This window comes from Vanellus vanellus, assembly GCF_965231255.1.
Source record: "Vanellus vanellus genome assembly, chromosome: 1".
NCBI lineage: Eukaryota > Metazoa > Chordata > Aves > Charadriiformes > Charadriidae > Vanellus > Vanellus vanellus.
Genome location: NC_138905.1, coordinates 29,183,462 through 29,208,039, shown reverse-complemented (window position 1 = coordinate 29,208,039; position 24,578 = coordinate 29,183,462). Strand labels below are relative to the sequence as shown.

Genomic DNA, 24,578 nt, shown 5'->3' with positions numbered 1-24,578 from the left:
TACTTCATAATTTATCAATTTTAATGAAAACATTGCCATCTGTGTTAGATAATATTTTACAGAATGAAAATGATTCTTATACTATCATACTTCCTATAAACAGAAAAATAAAGTGGAGAAAAATACCTTTTTATATTTTAAATTCATGTTTACACTGCGTTTAATTCTCAATTGCCAGCTCGAGCCAGCACAAAGCAGGCATTAAGCCTCATATTCCCTTTCTCCTCACTGTGGAGTCCATCCTGCGGCAGACAAACATCAGTCCTGGAGAAGAATCATTTACAGTAGAAAGGCTTCTTCTTGCTCCCAAGGCAAGGCACAGCATTACTGGAACCAATTCCTTCCCTAAAAAGAGAATGCATTTTTTTATTCCGTTTCTGGTTATGGAAGGAGTTAAACCTGCATGTCTCTAATTTCATTTTAGGCATCCTGCTGTTTATTCGTTTATTCTATGTTTGCGCTCTGTGGAGGTGGGTTTCCTTGGACTAGAAGGGGATGGTTGCCCTGTTAGGACCAGCTGGTGTCTAAGGCACCGTCAATCCCACAGCACTTCAGTGGTTGTGTTTTATAGAGCACAAATCCTCATCTCCAACACAGCTGCGTCCAGCTCTGTTCTGGCACCTGACAGTTGACGTGGCTTTAAACAGGGTGTTTTGGAGAAGGGTAATATGCAAACTAGGCCGTGAACACCAGGAACCAAAAGTGCTCCAAACCAGGCATGGCAGTGACCTTCACATTCCCTTTTACTGTGCTTTTATGCATATACTACATGTATTCCCACCTTCGATCTAAATTTAAAAAAAAAAACAAACAAAACAAAACAAAAACCAAAACAGTTTGTAAGCTTCACTTGTAATACTGTTATTTTATAATATAATTTGGCTTTAATTCCAAGCCTTGTCTTTATCCCTTTTAACTATAACAGTTTTCCCATTAAGTGGTGCTGCACTATAAAATATTTAGGACACACATCCTGCCAGGATCCTAATATTGAAAAGAGCTATGAAGTTGAGAGTAATACACTTGGGTTAAAAATGCATATTACAAAGTTGAAAATCATGTTCTTAGGCATAGCAGAAGGATAACTTGAATTCACAGGTACTAAGGTACAAGCAACCAATCACAAAAGGATTTACTAAATATTATTGTCCATCTTTCAGAAACATTTAAGTGATCCAGGGTGTTAAGCAGGATGTAAAATATTTCCAGTTTCCTCTGTTCCTGCTGACAGAAGAAAGTCAGCATCTGTTGAAGAGCAGCCTTGAGGAAGGAAAGGCAAGTGTTACTAGGGGGAGAAAATTTGAGTACCTGCACCTGCATTGATCCATAAGTAATAGTTATTGATCACTTCACTGTGTAAGCAGTAATATTTTTAATAAAATATTTTTTATTTAAGAGTTATGCACAAATTTTCTACGCCATTGTTGAGATGAGCAACTCTATTATCCAAAACTTCCTCCACAAGAAATTATCTGATATCCAAAAAAACTCAAAGATGAAAAGGTTGCCTTGGAAAATTCAAGCTAGAAATATAGCTCGAGTTCTTAATAATGTTAATTTTGCGATATTGTGGGTTTACTTTAAATAAACAACTTGTGTCTTTCTGTAACACTTTCGTTCAGTGACAAGTCTCTTTCAGCTGGAGGTAATAGCTATTGTATGGCTTGTGTTGGGGCTCAGACTAGAAAATGCTGATGACCAATTTTGTCTTGAAGACATATGATTATATTCTGCATTTTTGGCATTTTTAATAGGAATCTGTTTTACAGAAAAAATTTGACAGGGAAAAAACCATGAAGTTTTGGGATTTTTTTTTTGGTTGGTTGTTTTTTTGCTTTGTGTGTTTTGCTTTTTTTTTTCCTCTCAGGAAATTTTTTACCTTCCTATAAACTATACTTACGGCCTATTTGCAAGTGTTTTGAGCTTCTGTTCACATCCATGCAAAATCTGCCATTAATGATCTAAAAGACCATACCTGAATTTTATGATATAGCAATAGAAGAGTATATCAAAATACATATGTGCAACAGCCTATAACTTGGTTGCTGTAGTAAGATACTACATATCTCACATTTGTAGCCTACTTGAAAGGCCACTGAGGTTAGTTTGAACTGCTCACTTCCTAGAATTTTCGGTAACATTTTAGAATGATACATATTTTAAAGGAAAGTAATAAAACAATTATTTTAGATAAGCTGTGTATTTGTCAGAATGATGTTGTACTGTCAGGAAGCGCTGTATGGTTGGCTTACGCCAATGAACTTTGCCTGGCTGTGGGATCTCATTAACAGCGACCGCATCTGGACCCATCTTTTCACAATCATCGCAGCCTTTGGTATGTAATGCATTATGTGTTGCACAATATTTTTTTTAATGTGCTATTTTGGTGAATTGTGCTTTCTGTATATTGAATTCTCTTACCTTTTTTAGAATCTGATTTTGCTTAGGGTTATCTCCCACTGCATCAGTTCCAATCTGGCAATGTCAGCCGAAGATGTTCCATTCATTTAGTTGCTTTAAAACTCAATGTAGGCTGCCACACAGTTGAACCTTGGCAGGGTGAGCTCATCCCGTCATCTTTTTAAAAAAGATAAACTGAACGCCATGGAGTTTACCATATGGGTTCCACAGATAAGGTGCAAAAAAAAACCCCAAACACCAACCCTGGGTGATATCTGCTCTTCATAGGCATTTATTATCCAATGAAATATTTTGAAGGCAGGGTGTGGCTGGCTAAATTATTGCTCCTCCCACTGTTCTCTGCTATGTTTCCAGTTTCAGAGGGAAAAACACAAGCTTGTATGTTGAGTGTGAGTCATAACCCCTCTTCTGCTACTGACTCACTTGGGAGTTTGAGGTAAGTCGTTCTACCTTATGTCTCAATCGCTCTGCCCCCAGGACAGTGAGGACAGAAGGCACTATGGAAAGTTATGCAATGTTTTCGTAGATGAAAAGTGTAGATATTGAGACCAACATTATTATTACGCGGTACGATAATAATTTTGTGTGCCCCAAACGGATTTTTTACATAGCTTCTTCCCCACATAGCACATTCTTTTTCCATTTTGTCATGAAAATGTTTAAAGAAACAGTATGTTGTACCAAAGAACATCTTAGGTTACTGAAAAAATACTTTAAAATTACTGTATTTCTCAGAGGAAAATATACGCACCTTAAATAGCATTTTTATCAATTGAATCACACTGTTCTCTTTAGCACCATTAATGGGCAGTAACAAAGCTATACAGTGCTGCAAAATTATTGATGACTTCTGAAATAAGAGGAGGCCCTAAAGCATGTGGTGTCTCACACAGAACTAGTTCCTACTCAGGTGCTTACACTCCACCCTGGCTGGTTTTGTGTTGCAGGGAGATGCTAAACTTTAGGAAGTGCACTTTTAATACCTGACCGTATTCCTTAGCACTTATGATACCAAAAAAAACCCAACCCACCAGTTATCTTCTCTGTCCCGTTTTTTGAGGTACAACAGAGGAGAGGCAGGTAAGGGAGAGCATCTGTTGTTCACTTCAGTGGTCAGTCCAGCCCAAACCATGACATACTTTTATGTTAGGATGTAGATGGTTTATAACTTGGTTATTTTGTCTTCCTACTTTTGTTTCCCAAAAGATACCTGGTTGTCCACTGTGACGAGACATACTAGTAAAATATACCTACTAAACCGTAATAAAAAAACTCTGCTTGCAAGTTTTAAGGAAATTACAGTTTAGACCTGAACAGACTTTGTTAGAGAAAGGTGATGTACTCTGATAGCGTAAGCAAGGTAAAGCACGTAGCTTACGGACACCAGCATGCGCGTGAGCCATAATTGCAGTGCTCGATGGTGTGGGCAGAAGCAGAGCATGAGGCTGCCGACCAAATCAATCTGTGCCAGGGGACAGAAATGTATTTCCTACCTAGAGAAGGCACAGGTAACACCGTGTGCCAGCTGACAGCCGCAGGAAGCAGTTTGCTCTCTGGGGCTTTACTTTTGCAGAATCCTCGTCCTGCCCTTCGCGTTCCTTCGCGTGTTTTTGTGTGCCCGCTTCGAAGTCCTTTTTAGGGCCATAACGCCGCGTTACCCGCGGAGGGTTCGGCGGGGTCCCGGCGAGGGGTGGCAGCGCGGAGGCCGCGGCGCTCCACGTGCGCGCCGAACCCGCTGCGGAGGCGCAACTGGTTGAAGGCAAAACAGCAACCACAGCCCGCAACTTGGCGGCCAGCGGCTGCTCCGTTAAAAGTGCCCCAGCGCCGCTGCCAAGCGCTACAGCTGCAAGCCCTGTCCAGGCATGAAAGCCTCCCTTTCAGATTTATTTTTTTATTCTTTTTTTTATTATTATTATTATTCCCCCCCCCCGCCCCTTCTTCCCTATTTCTGCTTGACGGGTTTCGGCCTCTTGGGGGAATTTCCGTGGCTGGAGGCCCGGCTGGGAGCAGCGAGGCTCACCCCCCCCGCCCCCAAACTCCCCGTTCCCGTCCGCTGGCGGGCGGCAGGACCTGCACAACCGCCGCCCGGAGCCGCGGCCGCCGCCGCCGCCAGCCGGAGCGGGATGTTTCATTGTCCGGAAATGATGGAGAAGGAGTGACTGTGGCGGCGGGGGGACAGCGGCTGCGAGTGCCGGTGTGTGCGCGCCCCTGTCCCGGGGCGGGGAGGGGGGTGGGGGTGGGGTGGGCGGGAAGAAGGGAAAGGCCCGCGGGCGGCGGAGGAGCCGGGAGCGGCGGCGGCGCGGTTACCGCGGCGGGGGGCGCGGAGGAGGGCCGGGCGCCGCGGCGGAGCGGGAGGAAATGCGGAGGTAGGGCGCGCCGCGCTGCCCGCCGCGGCGGTCGGGACCACCCCCCCGTTTCACCCGGCTCCCCACCTCCCCCCCCACCCCCCCTTCTCCGGCCGTCCCCCACCGCCGCAGCCGCCGCCCGGCCCGCGGCCGCCCCCGCCCCGCGGCCGCCGCCCCCCGGGCCCCGCGGGTGCGCGCCCGCCGCTGCGCCGCGAAGTTGCCGCCGTTTCGCTGCTCGTCCCTCCTCAGCCCCTCGTCCCCTCGTCCCCCCGCCCCCCCACCTCCCCCCCCCCCCCCCCCTCCGAGCCGTGAGTTTTCTGCAGAAAACACATTAACGAGCCCTTTCGTTTGCTTGTTCCTCCAGGGTGGCGTGTTAGTTTTGTCGGAGGGGGGGGTGCAGGCTCTTGATTACTCGGTGCGAGAGCTGGCAGATGTCCCAAGTGAGAGAACCTCTTCCTCCGGGGCCTGAAGGGCCAGAGCAAGCTCCGACTGAAAGCAGCTCTTTGATCTCTCCCCCTCGAGGTAAGTTGCTTTAAAGTTTCGCTGTAATTGTTGCGCCTCTTATTTGAATGATACATTTACTGATTTGTTTTGTGGGTTTTAACCCCTCTTCTCCTCCTCTTCCCCCCCCCCCCCCCCCCCCCCCGCCTCGCCCCGACCTCTTTGGTGTAACCCTGTAACTCTTTCAATTCCACCTCTTTATTGTTTTAACCAGAAATTCGTATGTAGAAAATGAAAAAAAAGGAAGAAAAAAAAAAAAAGATGCACTGATGTCAGCACCAATTCTCACTACTTGACAAACTGCAGTCATTCAGAGGCAGATGCTGCTCCTTAAAAATCGCTTCCTTGTTTCGCAGCTTTGTGGTTGTGTTTAGAAGCTCTTTCCTGTAAAGTTCTCCTTCCAGGTCTTGCAGTAAATTGAGAAAGGTCGATCCACAGGTGTTGTTCAGGTTGGAGGCCGCTTTGCTGTTTTTTTCTTAGATTACTCTGTGATGCTGCAGCTTAAACCAGTTTCTGAGAGTATTAACTTGTTTGCATCAGCTGTTCAAAAGGCTATTTAGAAGTACATTAATCTTAAAAAATTCTTTAAGTTATGTCTTATTTGCATTTGCACGAAATACATTGATATTCTCATCACCTTCATGTAGGGAAGTTTGCCAAGGCGTACTGCAGGTTATCCTCCAAACAGGGAAGTACATTTGACTCCTGAGTCCTGGTCTGTGAAGATGAGACTTAACTATTTTTTTTTCTTTACAGCTACAGCTTTGTTTTCCAGAATTCTGACAGGAGTTTAAAAAGTCTCTGAAGAACAGACAAATAAGCTTGTTCAAAAACTGTATCTTTATTCATAACTGGTTAACTGGAGCAGAGCCTGGTAACACAGTTGTGCAACTGTGGATTAAAGATGCAGTCTTGTTTTTGTAACTTGGAAAAATCAATATCTATGTGAAATCAAAGTTGAAGACTCATTTGAGAAACCAGAAAGTATCCGTAGCTAAGTAAAAAATGTCCTGGCAGCGAGACACATTAAATTGGCTTATACTTATCTTATTGTTGGGTTGGTTTTTTTTTTTTTTTTGTCCTCGAGAATGACTCATAACTGCTAAAGAGTAAAAAATAATAATAATAAAAAGATTAGATACAGAAGATCAAGCATGCAGAACTGTTAGAATCATGTTTTTGCCAGAGGCATCAGTATTTGTGATACAATGTTTATTTTCAATGTGTTGTTTTTAACTGTCATGTGATGAGGTGGCCACACTAGTTGAATTCTGCATGTAGGCCATACATCAAGGTTACTGAAGTTGTAATTCAGTGGACTAACTTGCTTGGAAAGTGGCCTCATTCTTACAGTGCCACTGTAAATTGAGTTCCCACTATGAAATAAAGTCTTATGTGACTGCATTTGGTAAGATTTTCAACACGTGCTCTTCTTTTTATGAAAAGTAAGGAAACAAATACTGATCTGTCCATGGGCAAGTTATGTGCAGAAAATCTGAATGACACAACTACAGCTCACAGCTTTTGAGGTGGAGGATTATGAAGTTACATGTTTAGGGATCAGTAAGGTACAAACAAGTGTAATATATTGATTTAGGTTTGCTCACTGGCCACACCTTTCAAGGCACATGATCAACTTCAAAGCATATGTATAGTTCACAGAAAGAAAAGGCAGGTTTTTTACAGAATTCATCATTCAAATACATAATTTTTATTCTAATGAACTTAGATTTAAGGATAACTGTGGATATTTGTTGCTTTTTTCTAGCCTAAGTCTGTTGGGGAAATGGGGGTGGAAAGAGGAAGAGGTGAGTTCATAACATTTCCAGTCTATATTCCAGAATTTCTGTTGTCAGCTTTGCAGTGTGTAGTTACAGGGTAATGTAGTCCAGATATTCCAGGACTGAAGATCTAAGATAATATGCCTGGGACTTTCAGCACCCCCTACTCTTTCTACACTACCCCCAGGATGTCCAAAAGTACACTGACTTCTGTAGAATTTGGCAACGATGTTAAAAGCTGTGATTGAAATTCATATTATTTCTGGAAGTAGGCTAGAGGTATTTGGAAAAATCTGCAATAATATGAAATAAGTACTACTTTACTTAGAATCACCTCGTCACATTTATGTGATGACTCCATATATTTACAGTGAGGTACTTGAAATCTGTGTCCACCTACGAATAAAGATTCCTTAATCAGAAAAAAATGGCTTACATTGTAAAAATTTTTGATTGGTAACAGCATACTTCAATATGCTTTCTGTATTTACCTGGTATAGATATCTTACATCCTGAGAACAAACTTATGTTCTCTTCTGCAGTTCTGTGAGGTATCACCAAAAAAATCCAGATCTTCAAAGTGCTGCTTTTGCTTGCTATCATATCCATTCAGATGCTGAAGCTAAATTGTATTTTTCCATGAAAGGAAAAGAAATTTCAATTTTAAATATTCAACAAATAGCTATCCCACAACCCAATTAAACAACAGGCAAAAGTTACAAAGCTTTGGCAGATTGCAGGGATATACATCAGTTGGGAAGATGGTGAAAACTGTGGGTTGAGACATAGTTTGGGCTAGAGATGTGGCATTCTCTGGCTTTCGCAACTTAAAAGAATTTGTGTGTGCTACTTGAACCAACGTGCTCTCTCAACAAGTCCCCTGTCACTGTTCTTCCTTGTTAGTTCATTTTTGAATTCATGCATAAATATTGGTGAGATTGTTGGGCTTTGCCCCTCCACAATTAGTGCGCTTTGAGAAAGAGCAAATGAAATCACAGCATCTTCTTTTGAGGCAATGTCAATACTCAGTTTCAATCTTTAAACCATCATCTGTGCCAACGGAGTCTGCTGCTCTGAGGTACAGACTGCAGGATGAAGGTTTAACCTAATTTCTGGAAACATCCAGTCATTTTTTGCCACAGCCTTCCAAAAGTGTAGCTCTACTCATGTACCCTTGTTCAAGATCCTGGTCACGCTCTCGCTCTTCTCCTGTAGCTCTACAGGCCTTGGAATCAAATTATGACTACTTCTATCTATGTGCTGTGTAATGCAGTCAGTAAGTAGTGTCATCTCTATGCTCAGACTACTTCAATTTGGCTATGATCAAGTATTTTCTCCACTGGTAGGTACCAAAATAACGTCCCTAAGCAAGGAATGTGACAATTAGTGACCATTAGCCTCTCTGCTTTAGTGCAGATCTTTCATATGTTAGAGGTCATGTTGTGATTATTGCCTGGACTATGGGTAGACTTTTTTTTTCATTAAATCCTCTGCATTTGAATAAACCATGGAATATGAGAGAAAACTTCACTGAGCGTGGAACTATATTTAGAAAATGTAGGACTGTCATCTATGAGGTATTTGGAATGCTTTTACCTTTGCTATTTGGTAACTGAATGTACCCTAGACTAACAAGTGAATAATATTTAGCTTTCTCAATTTAGAAAGAAAACAGATAAAATAATGATAATAAGAAACCTATTATGAAATTGAGAGTGATTAATTGCACTTCAACTATAAGAACTTTCTAATAACTCTTCAGATGACGGAAATCCACTGGAATTTATTTTCTTTTAATGGGGTGGGGGAGGAGGATGGAGAAGTCCAGTAGAAATATTAAGGGTCAAGTTCTATAAGTGGCCGTTCTCTCTGGTGCAAATCATGTCACCGTTGCTGGATGGAGATGCAGTTCTGATTTGGTGTCTGAAGAAACCATATTCAGCAACTAATACTTCCATTCAGAAGAGTACAAAAAGCACATGTTCCCTTCTAAGAATGTGATTCAAACCTCTTCGTGTTTTCTGTGCTTAACTGTTTTCGTGCCGAGGAGCGCTAAAGGGACGTGCTGGCTAGATGAGGTGGGGGTGACAGAAGACTTACTGCAGGGAATGTTTGGACATTCGTGAGGCAACAACGATTGCTATTGCTATCGCCATAATTATTGCACTTTACCAGCAGTGCCTCAGAGTTATGAGTAATGGGTTTTTATTTTAACGGTTAACCAGTGCATTCAGATTGCTCAAACTTACCGAATACCTCCTCTATATTTGTGTTCCCCCTTGCAGTCTGACAAGAGGTGTGTTTGTTTGTTTTGTCGCTGTCTGTCAGTACTGAGGCATTTATTGAACGTTACTGACTAAAATGCCAAAAACTTTCATAAGCGTATAACTCTAGTTTGTCATAAAAATATACTTCTGCTTTCAGTTTCAGTGCTGTTCCAGTACAGTGATTCATGTCCACATGGGTGTGATAGGCTTGTATTTCATACAGTTGACTGTAAAGGTCTTGCGTCAAATTTGAAATACTTTTCTTCCATCTCATAGGCTAGTTTTATATCCGAATAATTCTTCTCAAATTCCATTCCAGGCCCTCAGAGGTTAGATTTCTCTTTGTTTTAAACACTTCTTTTTTCTTAATAAGTAGCATCCAGCAATGAGTGTGTGTGTTACGCTAGTGTTTTTATTTGGGTCAGCAATGCAGTTTTGAAGCTAATCTCCAGTTCGCCCCCGCTTTGGTTTGCATTGTGGAGAGGTCCTGGGGAGTGACCTGGACTGGATTCCTTTTGGACAAAATAATCTGAAAGATGCGCTGCAGGAATGTGCCTAACGCACTGCAGCCGCTAATAACCTTCAGTCTTTGAGATTAAATCTGAGAGCTATTCCAACGTAGAAAGCCCCTGGAACACGTATAATATGGAATGTGTCCTTAAAATCAACTCAGTCACTGTACAGGCTCACTTTTATCGGCCCCTGCTGTTGCTAGTACAGCCATAGGCACTGAGTGTTGCTTAGCCCTTACATGAAACTAGTTTTGTACACGTGTGGAACATTGTTGGGTGGATGACATAAATTTATAACTGACCACATGACAACTAGTGTGATTATTTGTGAAAAGAAGTTTTCACTTATGCATTTGAACTTTTTAATGCTTTTAATAATGCAGAGTACCTATTTGCATGTTGCTATTAGTTTTTAATTTATCACGACTGAAATTTGTCCAGGGCTGTCAAACTTGTAATACATTCATAGTTGTTCCATAGCTTGCACCTGGAAAATTCTGTGTAAGAGCTTTCCAAGAAGTTCAGTTGAATTGCTCTAATTTTAAGAGACTGATTTTTTTCAGTGGCATTTTTGAGGCCATTGAAAGTTGCGATGAGACATTTAAGCAAAAGCCACTGAAAAGAAATAAAAAAAGATTGGTTACTTTATTTTTAAAACACTCAAACGTCTAAATGGAGGCTTCCAACTCCAAAATCTGTGGATTATGAATATTATTAGATTGTACAACCAGTCATTAATGAAATGAGATTTTTTTCAGACAAATCATGAACCGGAATAGGCATTCTGTTACACGAATAGCACAGCTGAACTTGCTTGTTGTGTGAAATGCCTAAAAGTTTTAGGCATTTCATGAAGTAGCTGGTGGGTGTTACAGTTAATGGTTGCATTGTGAAACCTGGTATTATCGTGCTTCCTTTGCGTTATTGTTGTGAACAGCGGAATTTTCGGTAGGAAACAGCATCCTCAGTGGTTCCTTGCCAGTGAGGATATTAATGAACAAAGGAAGTGTTGGAAATGCGGTGTTTGCCACGTGCACTTCAATCCCTCCCAACCACTGGAGGCTTGAAACAGGGAACCGTTCTGTTACCTTTCCTTTTGGAAACATTCTTCAACTTTTTTCTTCCTCATAGACCTACTTTTGTGGTTGGGTTTGGGTTTTTTGGGTTTTTTTTTTTTTTGTTTTTTTTTCTTTTTTGTAATTTCTCTCTTTGCTTTGAAGGATAAAATTCCACTTAAAATAGTTTCAGTTTTGCACATGTATGTTTAAATCTGCATCTGCTTGTTCTGGGATAACTCAGGCCTTCTGAGAACTCATGTTTACACCCCGGCAGCTGGGTCAAGTTTAGGTGCTTAAGTGAGCTTTGCCCTGTGCTTCCATCATTCCTCTGCCCTTAAACGGTAAAACTGTTGGGAGTGTTCCCATCACTGCATTTTTGGAGGTTGCAATGACTCTGTTGTGTCAGCCCGTCCTGCTCGTCCCTCTCTCCTTGATGAGAATGATGCACTCGGGTTTCCAGAAGCCTTTCCCAGGAGTTACTTTTGCCTTACTTGTTATTTGGTGTGGTCCACCACTTTGTTGGTGAACAGAAAAGGAATGTATCATAGCAACAGAGCCTTCTATTGTTGCAGCAATTTTTAACTCATTTTACATCCACAGTGTCCCTGTGTCAACAGGCAAACTCAAAACCTGTTTCTCAAGTCCAGTTTGTCATGTTGCTAGTCAACCGCTCTTATAGTTTACATGCTTGGAAGAGATGACCGAGTCAGTATATAGGCTTATGTGTCGTCTACTGAATAGAAATCAGCTGTCAATCACACTCCGAGGACGTTCAACCCACTTAATGTGGCTACTTGTTTCCATTTTTTTTGCGTGTTTAAGAATTGAATATTACATAGTTACTGATGCATTGAGGTATGATGCCATGTGGGAACGCAGTGAGACCCATTTCTGTGTAAAGTCAAGAGACATAGTGGGGCATGAAGGGGCAGATAGAGTGTGAATGTGCACATGGACAAGCCCTTGGAGAAGAAAAGGTGCTTATTTCATCAGAGACGAACTTTATGGGATGTGTTCTGCAAATGCACATCCATTCCCTATCTTTTTTGTGTATTTTCTGTCAGTTTTGCCTATTGCTGGGATGTCCACTCAGTATGCTCTACATTACCATAGAGAAAGATAGAATAAATATAGCTCTGAAAAGAAGGATACTTCATTGGAAGTTCTAAGAAATTTTCAGGAATTAGTTTGACCTATGTCTCAGGAACTTTATAAAAGCATAGAAGACAGGATTGGAAGCGATCTGGAGAGATTGCCTTGTGTACCCTTCTTAACTGTACGTAAGTCTTTCTTGACAACGCTGGCTATTTGCCAATTTTTGTTTTTGATAGGGCTATTGTAATAGTAGCCTTGTTGCTGACTCAGAGTGCTGCCAGTATGCTGTTGGTGCCTTGTAAAATGTATTTGCCATGATGCAAAGAAATACACGTAACCAGAGGCACATGCTCCAAACTAAACCAGGAGTTAAACAATCAATGTTACAGTAGTCTAAATGGTTTTCATTCTATGAAATACATGTATCGCTTTGTAATTTAAAATGTAAATATAACAAGATTATGGTAGAATGAATGTATGTACTATAAAAGTGATTTAATAATTGCAAGTAACAAAAAATTAGGAGTTCACTTTGTTCCCTTATTTCATGAAACATTAATTTTGAGGTGTGATTAAAAATTTTAATTTTTTTGCTAAGTGGCTTACCAGTTGTCTGTAATATAGATATGATTTGGGGTGTTAACTATGTCAATTTTATCCTTTGCCAGCGTGTTGTATCTCTTCCTTATTTAAACCATAAACTTGCATTAGTCTCCGCACGAGTAGCGTTTGTGCCCAAGCTTACCTTCAGGAGAAATCACAGGGAGCTGTGTGGGCGTCACTCCTGTGGGGCTTTTGGCGAGAAGCTCTTCAGCCCAGGGGCTGCTGTTCATTTAGGAGAAGTACACGGCCCCACAGGTTGCCGTGGTAGGTAAAGAAGACACTGTCGTTTTTGTGACATGACTTGGAGTAACTTACCGTGGTTTTAGAGAGGTTGGCTTTTTACCTCAACACTGGCAGACTCAGAATATAATGAGTCTTTTCTTTCCAGTATTTGAACTGCTGGGAAGAGTATCTCTCTTTCTTCTTGGCTGTCAGTTTTGGAGGTTAGTCACATAAGAGTGGAAGGGTGTACTAGAGGAAACAAAAGCCAAAATACCGAGCAAGTATCACACAAAAATTCTTAAGGTTAAGCTTAATTAAAACTGAGAAGTGCTATAAATGTATTTGGAGGTGCAATAGAAAAAGGCCGTGCCTATCTCTGATCCAGCCGTTAGTATTTGTGCCAGCTGTGGGCTATTAAAACTGCTCTGCCACAAGCACGGTACATCGGACAAGATTAAGGTCTTTGCGTGGATTTTTACTGGACCTGTAAATGTGTTATCTTTCATAAACTACTTATCACTCTTCTTATGCACCTAACACAAAAATAATGGCCTCAACAAACCCCAGACTCAAGAGAGTTCTTGAGGCTGTTTTCATGTGTGATTGGTTGTAAGTTCGTATGTTGTAGTTGCACCTCTAGAACGAAAAAAAAAAAAAAAACAAAACCAAAAAAGTTATGATGCCATCATCAGCTGTTTATTATAAGGGAATAATCAAGAAACTCCTTTGTGCTAAAACTGAGACCAGATGCACATTGAAGAAAAAAGCAAATAAATTAATCAGGAAAACAGTGTTTGTCTATTTTCTGTGTTCTGATACATCACTTCTGATGCATGAAAAAATCTTAAATAAACATAGCTTAAGGTCTACTTTTTCTAAAGCCCCATTGTACTAAGTCTGGCTGGGATAGTTTTCTTTGTGGCAGCCTCTGTGGTGCTGTGATTGGGATTTGTGACTACAACAAGGTTGGTGGCACACCAGTGGTTTGGCTGTTGCTGAGCAGCACTTGCACAGCGTCAAGGTTTTCTCTTTTCCCACTCTGCTCCCCCAGTGAGGGGGCTCAGGGTGGGCAAGGGGTTGTGAGGGGACACAGCCCAGACAGCTAGCTCAGGCTGACCTGCTTCCACACTATACAACGTCACACTTAACAATAAAAAGTGAGCAGAGGAGGTTTTGGGGGAGGTAACCATCGCTTGGAGACTGGCTTGGGCATCGGTCTGCTACTGGGAGGTGGCGAGTGATTGCCTTTCCATCACTTGTTTTGTTTTTAATTCCTCTTCTCTTCACTTACTAAAGTATATCTCGACCCACGAGTTTCTCTTTCTGTTCTTTCCCCCAGTCCCGCTGGGGGCTGGGGAGGGAAGGAGTGGCAGTGTGGTCCTTGGCTGCTGCCTGGGGTCAGCCCACCACACCCAGAGAGCAGCATCTGCCAGGAGATCAGCTGCTCCGGTGGGTCATTCTGAAGTACAAAGTAAGATATCAAATAAGTGTTTAATGTCACCGGTGTAGGTTTCTGTCACGAACTTTCATGGGGAAGTCTTCCTATGAATTCAATAGATCAAAGAACAGGTACTCAATTAATGTTAATTGTTGTAAATTTCCTAGCAAAATTGTTTGGTGTTCAAGTGCAACATTGGGGTTTTCTTACTTTTTAATAGTTCCTCTTCTTTCTTGTTAACTCTTAATATCATTTGCCTGCTTTTGACTGACTGTTTACAATAGCCAGCTAGAATAAGAAAAGTAAACATGAAAAATACACATACAACCTATATAGTAAAAAATCCCCAAAAGTTAAAAAGATACTAAACAGAAAGCAAGCAGAGGAATGAAAAGTAAATCCCTGTGAATAATGATGACTGACTGCATTCTGCACTCCTTAAAATTTATTAGATAAAAACGTAATCTAGAACACTGAGAGCCCCATAATATTAACATTAATGTTTCCTTAGAACCGTTCATTGTTTACTACGTGAAATAGTAGGGTTCTGCAAAGTTGTATGCTATACGAGAAAACTGCATACAGTAACTCTCCAGTTTTGTACTCCCACTGCAGGGTAGATACTGTTGTAGTCTGGGTGGCGTTATTGCAGTAAAGTAGTTTCAGAGCAAAATCTCTTAAAATAGCTCATTTAAGTTTACTCTGCACGGAAAGCAGAGCGTACAGTGCTTGCGTTTCTTTCACGCTAGCTGTCCCCAGGATGCTGCTTATTTTGACTCCGTCTATTTCAGGGTACTTTTCAAACACTTTTGAAACACGTTTGCACCTACATACCTAACTGCACAGGGAAAATCATCATACCTCAATGCAGTCAGATTTGCATCTGATATATATCAGGTAGAAATAATTTGTATCATCTAATGTCTGTCAAAGGGGTTGAACAAATCTGGGTATTTTTTGGCTAGGATGAGTATCTAGGTGAGATTAAGTTATCATGGCGAGATGCAAAACTCATTGAAGTCAATGGATATTTTCCCAGTTAACTTTACGCCAACCCCAGTGAAACGGCTCATCTCAGGATGGGCTTGAGGAAATACTGGCAAGTTGTTGAAGAAATGGTGACGAGAGGGAGGGCTGAGGGAGAAGTACCACGGAGGTAGCTGGGTCAGACATTTCAGAGGTGGAAATTAATAGAAGGGGAGCAGCAGTGCTTGAAGGCACATGCTGCTATACATACAATATGGCATATATTATTTTGAGTGATGTTCAACGCCTCAGTTTAATAGGGTGGATAACAAAGGCAGAAAGTTAGGATTTAAAATCAAACTGCTGTTGGTTACATAAAGAAACTAACCTTTAATATGCCGCGGTAGCAATAAGTGATTTTTCTGTGTCTCTGTACTGGAATCATGGCTTTACTAGAGGATACGGTATCATGACATCGTGATAAGTGGTTTATAAACACGTTCTTGTTTGAAACAAATAAATAGAACTAACAGACTTTTCAACAGTTGCTCCTTTAGATTTACTGTAAATATTAAATGTTGTATGTATACTCAAAAAGTACTCGACTGAAAATATTTAGTGTTTTACAGGTCCCTCTAGTAAGTGATATAAACTGATAATCTGTCACTGTGGATAATGAAAAAAGTAATTCCAGATTTGGAAATGTTTCCTTGAATGCCAGTAGGAAAAACCCGTAGCTATCAAGAACAGACAGATTTTTGTGTGTGAATTTGACTATTAAAACATTAATGACAGCAAAAATGAAAGCTGTCGCCTTGGTTTGAGAAAATGCAGGTCTGCACGTGTTAACTGGCAAAATCATCAAAACAAGATCTGCTATCTTGTGAAATAAGCTTAAGAACCCCTCAAATAACCTTACCATGGAAATTTCCCTGCATCTTGTTTATAATTGGAGAGAAGAAATAATTTTTCCTTTCATCATAACCTAAGTTTCTGTTCAGGAATGGCTTTTAAAAGGTTATTTTTTTCAATGAAAAATAGGTAATTGTGTTATAATAAAGTTTCAACAATATTTGTCTTTAATTATATGTTCCATTGTAAATAATGGAGAACAGATGTTTGTGGATTTTTTGTGGCTTTTATATGCCAGAGCCACATGTACGTGGGCAAAAAAAATAATGGATTTTTTGTGTGAAAAAGCAATTCAAATTTCTATCTGAAAATTTTGTGGAAGGTAACTAAATATAAATAAACTCAACCATAACTTGTTACAAAAGCTGCTGAGTATTATTTTGCATTCAACACAATATGACTAAAAGACTTTCTCCAAGAGGAATTATTTTGATCTGGACAAGAAAACAAATTGAAAATCAACTTTAGGAATTATTTCTAAGGAAACTACATGAGATGCTAAGTTATATTTTAGACTCTCTTGTTTTTAGTTTTCAAAGATGAGTTTTGCTCGCATAGAGGAAATATACCACAGAAACTAATATCTTAAAATTTCTTTTGACTTAGAAAAAACTGACCAAGAGAATACTGCGGCAGGAAATAAAGACGTAAAACAACCTTCCAGTAACCAAAGTATACAACCAGAGATACAAGACCAGTCTGTCTGGGGAAATCGCACTGATGGTGACCTCATCAGAAGTAAGTATTTCCAGAACAAATTGCTGCCATTTAGGCTTGCTTTCGCCGTGTAACGGGATACTGCCTGTTGACTCAGTTAAATGTGTGTCAAATGCAATTGTGTTGCAACTGTAATGCAGGTCTACCGACTTTATTTCCCAGAATGACTCCTGTCAGCATGCCTAAGCAACAATTTCAAAGAAAGGTGGGATTTGAGTGGCGCAGTATAATATAGACTTCTGTAGCATCTACATTTTAAAGCCTTAATGTTATATTCTTCTCTTATCATTCATAATGGGATCTGTATATTTAGTAGGCACATGAGCTGCAGCCTGGAACTGCGCTAGATGTCGTCATCCTTAATTTCTCAGGTTGTACGTTTAAGTGGCAGAGTAAACTGTGCTGAGAGCAGTTGCGTCCAGATGCACGTAACACTGCTCAGGTGTAAGTTTATAAAGAGTTTTGAGTCCTAAAGTGGTTATTCCTTTCAAAAGTAGAAGAATGCTGTAAGGTAAGGTTTTAGACCAATGCTATGGAACTGTGGGGTTTTTTAATTAGTTTTACAAGTCCACATTCCTAGTGTATGTCTTGGATGCTTTGAAACATAAAAAGGTATGCAAGATTATTCTCATTTTTCTGCCTTGAACTGAAGATCATATGCTGTCCAAAAGATCATCCACAATTGCACCCTCCTGAGGCGAAAATATTTCTGTCAACTGCCAGAGCTAATACTACTTTAAAATTCTGTGAACGCTTGAACGTTAGTTGCTCAAGGGAGGGGCAGCATGAGAAACTGTTCTCTAATTATAGGGTGTATTCAGAAAGCAAATGGACTAAATGCTGAGTGGTGCTCCAGCTCTCCGAGATCGCTGTCTGACCGCACACTTCGGGGTCAGTCTGTCTTTAGACTGCACACATACTACACCGTACACAGTCGGGTAAATTCATATTTCTGAACCTGCTGTTGTAATAACTGGTGACTTTCTCTGGAGTTACCAGTTTCTTTTGGTTTTTTTTTTTTTTGGTTGCTTTGTTTTTTCTTTTAAATCTTATCTATACAATCAACTTGTGTTAGGATTTTAAGTTCTTTTCAAATCTTAGTTAATCCTGTTTTCTAAATAATGAATCCCAGGAAATACTTAAATACCCTTAATGTATTGAATAGTTATCTAGATCCTTTACAGGAAACTAATTTAGCATGTCAGATACTTATCTCAGAATTTAAAAATAATTCTTAAAGGGCTATAAAGAGGGAGAATTGCCCTGTACAGCTTGAGAGGTTACTTAATCCTAAAGGATTAGTATTTTAGACCTAACTGTCCCTGGACAAGCAATTGCTTTGTGCTCGTGTTGAGGACATGAGAAGGTGCCTGTGGCATCTGCTGCTTTTGGAGTGTCCTCCTTCTCATTCCCCTTCGCTAGAGCCTTCCTTATTCCCAGACCCGTGGGAAAGCAGATTTATTTCGTAGCAGTTAGTAGCATGCCTAACTATGGAGGAAAGGACCAAGGACGGTAGGGCGGTGCTGTGCTTCCTCTGATCTGTTCACTGCAAGGACGTACGTACTGTAGTGGCCGCACTGGGAAGCGGGAGAGGAAAAGATAAATTGCAGCAGATTGTGCAAGTCCCTGGTAAAGTGACTTGACAGTTATATGCACTTATATATCTCTGTGATGGGAGGGTTATCTGCTGCTGAATTAAGAAAGTAACAGGAAAAAGGGGAAAGATAGGATAAAATTCATAGGTATAATGTACTGCTCCAGTGTGCATAGTAGTTTTACCTTTGACTTCGTGAAAAGCAAGTTTAGGTGAAAGCTGGAAGTGTCTAAAACTCCTAGTCTTAGTAATTGAGTTTTGTGTAGCAGCGGCTTTATGAGACATGCTTGAGTAGCTGCTGTGATGCAGTCCTCTCTTTGTTTCAATTTCATGATTTTTTTTAAACCTTTAATGTTAAAGTCCTCTAGATGGAAGAAACAAAAATGATGAAATTAAATCAGCTTATTTTTCTTCTTTTTCAGGGCTCTGGCTATAAGTAGGAAAGGCTGTTCTTAAAAAAAAAAAAAAAAAAAAAGCCAAAACAAAACAAAAAAAAACAACAAAATGAGGAACAGTGTTTGGCTCAATTACAATTACTTCTTGTAGTCTGTAGAAGTTTTACAACTTGCTCTACCTAGTAACTAAAGTTTGCAAAATAGAAAAAGTGGAGCAAAGAGAATCTTGTTTATCACAAACATTACTTAGGTATTTCATCGTAGCTCAGAATGGCTGTGATTCAACCAGATCTATTACCCCGTTAGACTAAAGTTTGCAGAATATTGCATATTGAAAGAAGCTTGAGGTTAGAAGAAAAGACTGTTTTGATCTTTATGGTCTATTTTAAAAGTGTTCCTTTGAATTGTTTTAGGCAGGGCATACTTCAATTTTCTCAGGTATTGACAACCGTTCACCACTATCCTAATGATTCAGTTTCTTTTTTTCCCATACAGATTGTTTTCCACCCCCACAGTTGATATGTACTCCATTTGTGTTAGCCCTAGTTCTCACTTTATAAATGTTTCCAACGTTTAATTTCCAAGGTTTTCCTTGTTTGCAGCTGTTTTATCCCGCTGTTATATGGAAGTAGATTAATCAGTCAGTTTTATTGGCACACCAACAACGAAGTCCAGTGTTAGAGACTCTGTAATGACTTCATTATGTATGATTTCTCATTTGCACTTGTGAACTCAGTTTACTAGGCAACATCAATAAACTAAAATGCTGCCCCCGTTTTCTACAGTACGACATTTTCAGTTCACCTTGCCCTACCCTTGCAGTGCTTTTCTCAAGCCTCCTTTTTTTTTTTTTTTTTAATCTGTGAATGATGAGATTTCCCCCAGATTAGCCCTTTCTTCACCTCCTTTAGAGCACTGCTTCTCACCCCCCCCACCCCCGAATGAAAACATTCATAATTTCCCGGGTAAATGGGTAATCTTATGGGAAGCTTCAACCAAGGAATTAATCGCTTTTGAAGAGAGCTTGAGAGTCAAAAGGTTACTGTATACTGACGTATACACAGGGAAGAGCTAAATGAGAAGAAAATGGCTATATTGCCTTTCTGTATTAATTGTTAATGCACTTGCATAACTGTTACTGGAATACTGCGTTCAGTTGGAGAAGGGTCAGGGGAGAACCACAAATATCTCAGGAATGACTGGAGTAGTTGAAAACATGCCTTATTGTGGAAAAACTCCTGGAGTTCAATATGTTTAGTGTTAACAAGGAGGATAAAGAGGGGCTTGCTGAGTCCCTAAGAAGCATGATACCACAACGAACGGAAATTTGGTAAGACAGTTCTTCAACTGTAGCAGACAAAGGGAGGACTGGATGCAGTGTCTGGAAGTTTAGTTAGACTAGAAATGAGGTGTACATTTTTTAACGTATTTAATTTTATTTTATATTTTAATTTATTTTAAGTATTTGAGAACAGGAAGAACTGCCGAATATGTGGGGGTTTTAGGTGTGTTAAATTGGCCTTACTCTTCACAAGGAGGCCATTGCTATCCGTATCCTCAATTTTAGAACCTGAGTAAGGGAGAGTCTCTTTTCCATAGTGATTCACCCAAATTGGGATAACCTTAGCTTCTGCTTTTCATAAGAGCTTAGCCTTAGAATTGCTCCATCTGCTTTTCCTTCTTCTTCAGCAGTGCATTTTAAATATCTGCAAACACCTTCCGCTTATTTTCCTTGTATGATCTGGTGGCCGGTAATGGGGATGTTCTGCTTCTGTTATCACTCACCTTTGGCAAGTGAGGAAAAGTGGATGTTAAAATATGTGCATGGTAACCTGTGGCTATAGGAATGAAACCATAGGGGATTTTGCTGCTCCACATTACCACAGTGCCCGCTTTGTTCTTTGGGAAAGGGTGGGTGTTTTTTTTTCCCCTCTTGAAAAAAAAAAAAAAAGGCTATAAAGGGGGATTTAAGGATATTTAGGTAGAATTTTTACAGAGGGTACTAGGTTATTGTCAATGTGTGCTGTTACTTAGGGGAAGGAATGTTTAGGAGGGAAGAAAATGCCAGTCTTGAACACTATTTGCTTGCGAGGATTTAATCTCCTTTCCAGTTCTCAAGCAGGACCTTAGCTGTGTGATATTTAAGAAAACAAAAAACATCTACCATAGATTCAAATTGTCATGAATAATTGATTAATAATAATCCAATTCTCAAGATTAAATACCTAAAATATGCCCATGTTTTACAGATAGAAAGGTCATTGCTATCCATCATTTCCTAGCTTCAATTGCCTCTTTCTCCTCCGTGAAACACCCTCCTGATAGGAGTGGTTCTTCAGAGAAAGGGACGCTTCATTCAGCTCTGTGGGGATTGAACAATTTTATGTGATCTTGTGCCCACTGTTTTATCTACTACATTCTTCTTTAATGCATTTTCTTTTATTGAAATATAAACCTAGATATTTTTATCTTTTTGTTTTCTATATTTTTATGTTGACATTTTTACTTTACAGGGCTATTTATTTAATTTTAATTCCCTTTTCCTTCTGGGTAAGAAAGTAAGTGAGTGATTTCCACAGTTTAAATTATACAGTTCGGGTTCGGGACTTTTTTCCCCAGTAAGAAGAAGATAATCTGCTATTAGAACTATTCTGTTTGTTCAATATTTACCCAAATATCTTTTATTGGCTAATTTATAGTGCACAGTCATCTTACATTATTGTGATTTCAGGCAACTGTGCTTACTCTGTCTAAAAAATAGTGCAAAGTGCTTGAGATAACTTAAATGGTTCTCTCCAAAGCTCGAAAGTATGACAGATGCAGTATTCTTGCAGTGTAACTGAGTGTGTGAGTACAGAAGCTGTGCAGAATAGATTAATGGAAATTATTCAAAATATATTGCTGAGTCTAAAAAGGTATATTCTTTTAGTTAAAGAAGCAATTTATGTGCAATATTCCAAGTATACCACGGTATAAAAAAGTGTGAGCCTATAAATGAACAAAACTCGAATCAGTTCAGTACTTAAATACAGGGATGCAGTATTCGATATTTAGATCCTTCCTTAAAAAAGATAAAACTTTGAGGAATCTGGCCAGTAGAAGTAATGGAAGTGTGTGAAGGTCCTCCCTGAGAACTCCTCTCCCAGAGAGATTGTCTAATCTTCTCCCCAGCAGAGAACTAGCCTGTGTTACTTCCGATTCTCCTCCCGACCTGGCAGATCCCTTACTACTTCTGTTCCAAAGTCCTTAAAACCTCCTCTCATGCCTACTGAGGAGCCTGATGGGTTCTTAACTTCTTCCCAACCAGCTCTAAGATGGCTGACAGCACATGCATTTTTTAAAACATTCTTTAAAAATACTGTGCATCAGCTAGTTCCCTTAGCACAACACAGGAGGTAGAATGTGACTTATTATCATAGTTTTGTACTGGTTTTGGCTGGGAAAGAGTTAATTTTCTTCATAGCTGCCTACCGGAGTTACACCGGGGCAAGTTCTCAGCCACTAAATAGTGAAATATGACTTTGATTATATAAACTGGAAGAAAGATATCCAAGTATCTTGTGCAGCGTATTCAGAGTATTCATGCTAGTCAAAATAAAGCGTCTCATAAAGGTGGCAGTGAAAATCATGCTGTTCGACAAAATTTTGGAGTTTAGTTAGCTTGAAGGCAGGCCAGTGTGTTGTGCATCAGAAGTACTAGGGCCTGTGAAGGACCCATGGATTTACTTCTACTGATGATGCACCAATTGAAGCTGAGGAGAAGCATGACTAATAGTACTCTTGCAGTAGGCTGAGCACATACAAATGAGGAATCAGATGCCAGTGCTACCAAGATACCAAATGTTTTCAGTATTCCAAATAAACTAATCAGTTTGCAGCTGGCGCACACATACGCAACTGGAGCTCATGTTTGCTACTGTTCACCTGAGTCTTGATGATTCTGCTGGGGTTGTTTAGATTTCCTTCCTCCTTTTTTTAATGGATAAAGATGATGCAGTCTTTCCTGCGTCTACCTGGAAGACTTCTGCAGAAAGATAGGCCTTTTCTTGCTGAAAGTGTATCCATCTTCTCACCATTTGATTTCCCCTAGGAATTTCTGGGATCAAACCACTCAGCTGAGACTATTTTACGTCCAGGGAACGTCACACCTCACTGTTGCGCAACGATAGGATTTTCATTTAATTTTGATTTCATCCTCTCCTGGGCAGAGAGGCATTTTCCCAGCTAGCTCCATCCTTAACAGTTATAGTCTTCAGAGTTTAAGACTGGGTCTTCGGTATTTACAGAAGTCACCTGTGGAAAGACCCAAGTGTCCTTGAAGTTCTTAGTCCCTCACCTGTAAACAGAGCTGCTGTGGAGTGCAGAAGTTTTCCGAGTAGCCTCTCCCCTTTGACTCTAGGATGAATGTTTTGAAGGACTGCAGTTAATGGTGGACTGCGATAGGTGAGGAATTTTTATACTCTGTGGTGACTCCTTGAGGAGAAATAAACTTCTTCCTGTTGTTGATCCATTTACAGAACAGTAGTCAAACTTCAATGAGAACTTTAAACTGCACCAGATGACCATAAGATAGGTGCATGTATTCTGCATATCACTAGTAGCCAGAATTACCTGGAGCCTTTCATTTTCTGTTTTACCTTACTTCTGACTCTCAGAACATCATCTGAATTTATGGTCTGAGGCTGGGGAAGTTTGGATGGTAGTAATCATCAGTACCAGACAAAGGTGAAATTCTTCAAGTAACGTGAAGATTACTGTGCTTGCTGTGTTTGAGCCTGAAGTAAATTGTATCTTAATTTCAGAGTATCTTCCTTTGTTGTATAAGTACTGTCTCAGAATTAATGTGCTGTTATGCCCAGATGGGAAAGAATATTTATATTCTTTTTCTGATTAGTTCCTCATATAGGGGAAAAAGTACAATGTATTTGTAGAGGTTCCTTAAAGAGGAAGAGTAGTAAAACTCTGACCGTGTTCTATGTGAAATATTATACTACAAAACCAGTGAGTCAGTGTGGTTTCAGTCTGCTATTTTCAGCACTAACGGTATTCAGTTAGCCATTTTTAGCAAAGAAAACACCAAATTACAAAGTGCATGAAAGTATCGTCGTGCAAGCTGTACTTTTAGGAACCTGTTTTCTGGCAAAAATGTCTTGAACTTAAACCATGGCAAAAATTCTCTTAGTTTTTCTCTTTTTAAATTTTGTATTTGCTGTCGTGTGTGTGGAACGCTTGGAATAAGTTTATAGAGCTGAGAAGTAGTACTTTATATTGTGTATACATCAGAATAATTAAACTAATTCTTCAAAATGTAGAGAGCCAAAATAGTTTTTAATCTTTTGAATTTTGTATTTACTGGTAAAAAAGTGAAAAATGAAGAGATGCTCATGGTCGCAACAGAAGGCTTAGCTAAGTAATTATGGTTAAACCTTTTTCTTCTTTAAATAGCTATCCAGAGGAAAGAAAGGTCTGAATACTACTTACTTGTGCTGCATTCTGGTAATATCTGCAGTGTAAAAGTACCCACAAGTACTTTTCCCTGAAAGTATTTTTGGAAAGGACAAGGAAAAACAGGAGCCTATGACCTATTTGCATGTTGTTGTGGTGGTGGTGGCTTTTTGTTTTCCCTCTTTAAAAAAAAAATAATAAATTCTTCATGATCCAAACCCAAAATTTCCCTTTGAAAAACATTCAAACGTCAAGCAGGTGTGGTCACTCAGACTATTTCTAATACTAGTTTTGTTAACTCATTAT

The 24,578-nt window shown here is 39.9% G+C and overlaps 1 protein-coding gene across 3 annotated transcripts in view; it reads left to right on the top strand.

Annotated features, from left to right (window-relative positions):
- Positions 1 to 2,784: 2,784 nt before the first annotated feature.
- MDFIC (MyoD family inhibitor domain containing) overlaps positions 2,785 to 24,578 on the top strand; it is a 53,150-nt gene continuing 31,356 nt past the window's right edge. Inside the window, exons 1-3 of one of the 3 annotated variants that reach the window (XM_082483883.1) lie at positions 2,785 to 2,857; positions 5,131 to 5,288; positions 16,728 to 16,859. In XM_082483883.1, coding sequence (XP_082340009.1) covers positions 5,198 to 5,288; positions 16,728 to 16,859 — 223 coding nt within the window. In that variant the 5' untranslated portion in view covers positions 2,785 to 2,857; positions 5,131 to 5,197. Of the gene's footprint in view, positions 2,858 to 4,353; positions 4,616 to 4,691; positions 4,788 to 5,130; positions 5,289 to 16,727; positions 16,860 to 24,578 lie in introns of those variants that run through there. The other 2 variants (XM_082483885.1, XM_082483884.1) reach the window with 2 other exon arrangements.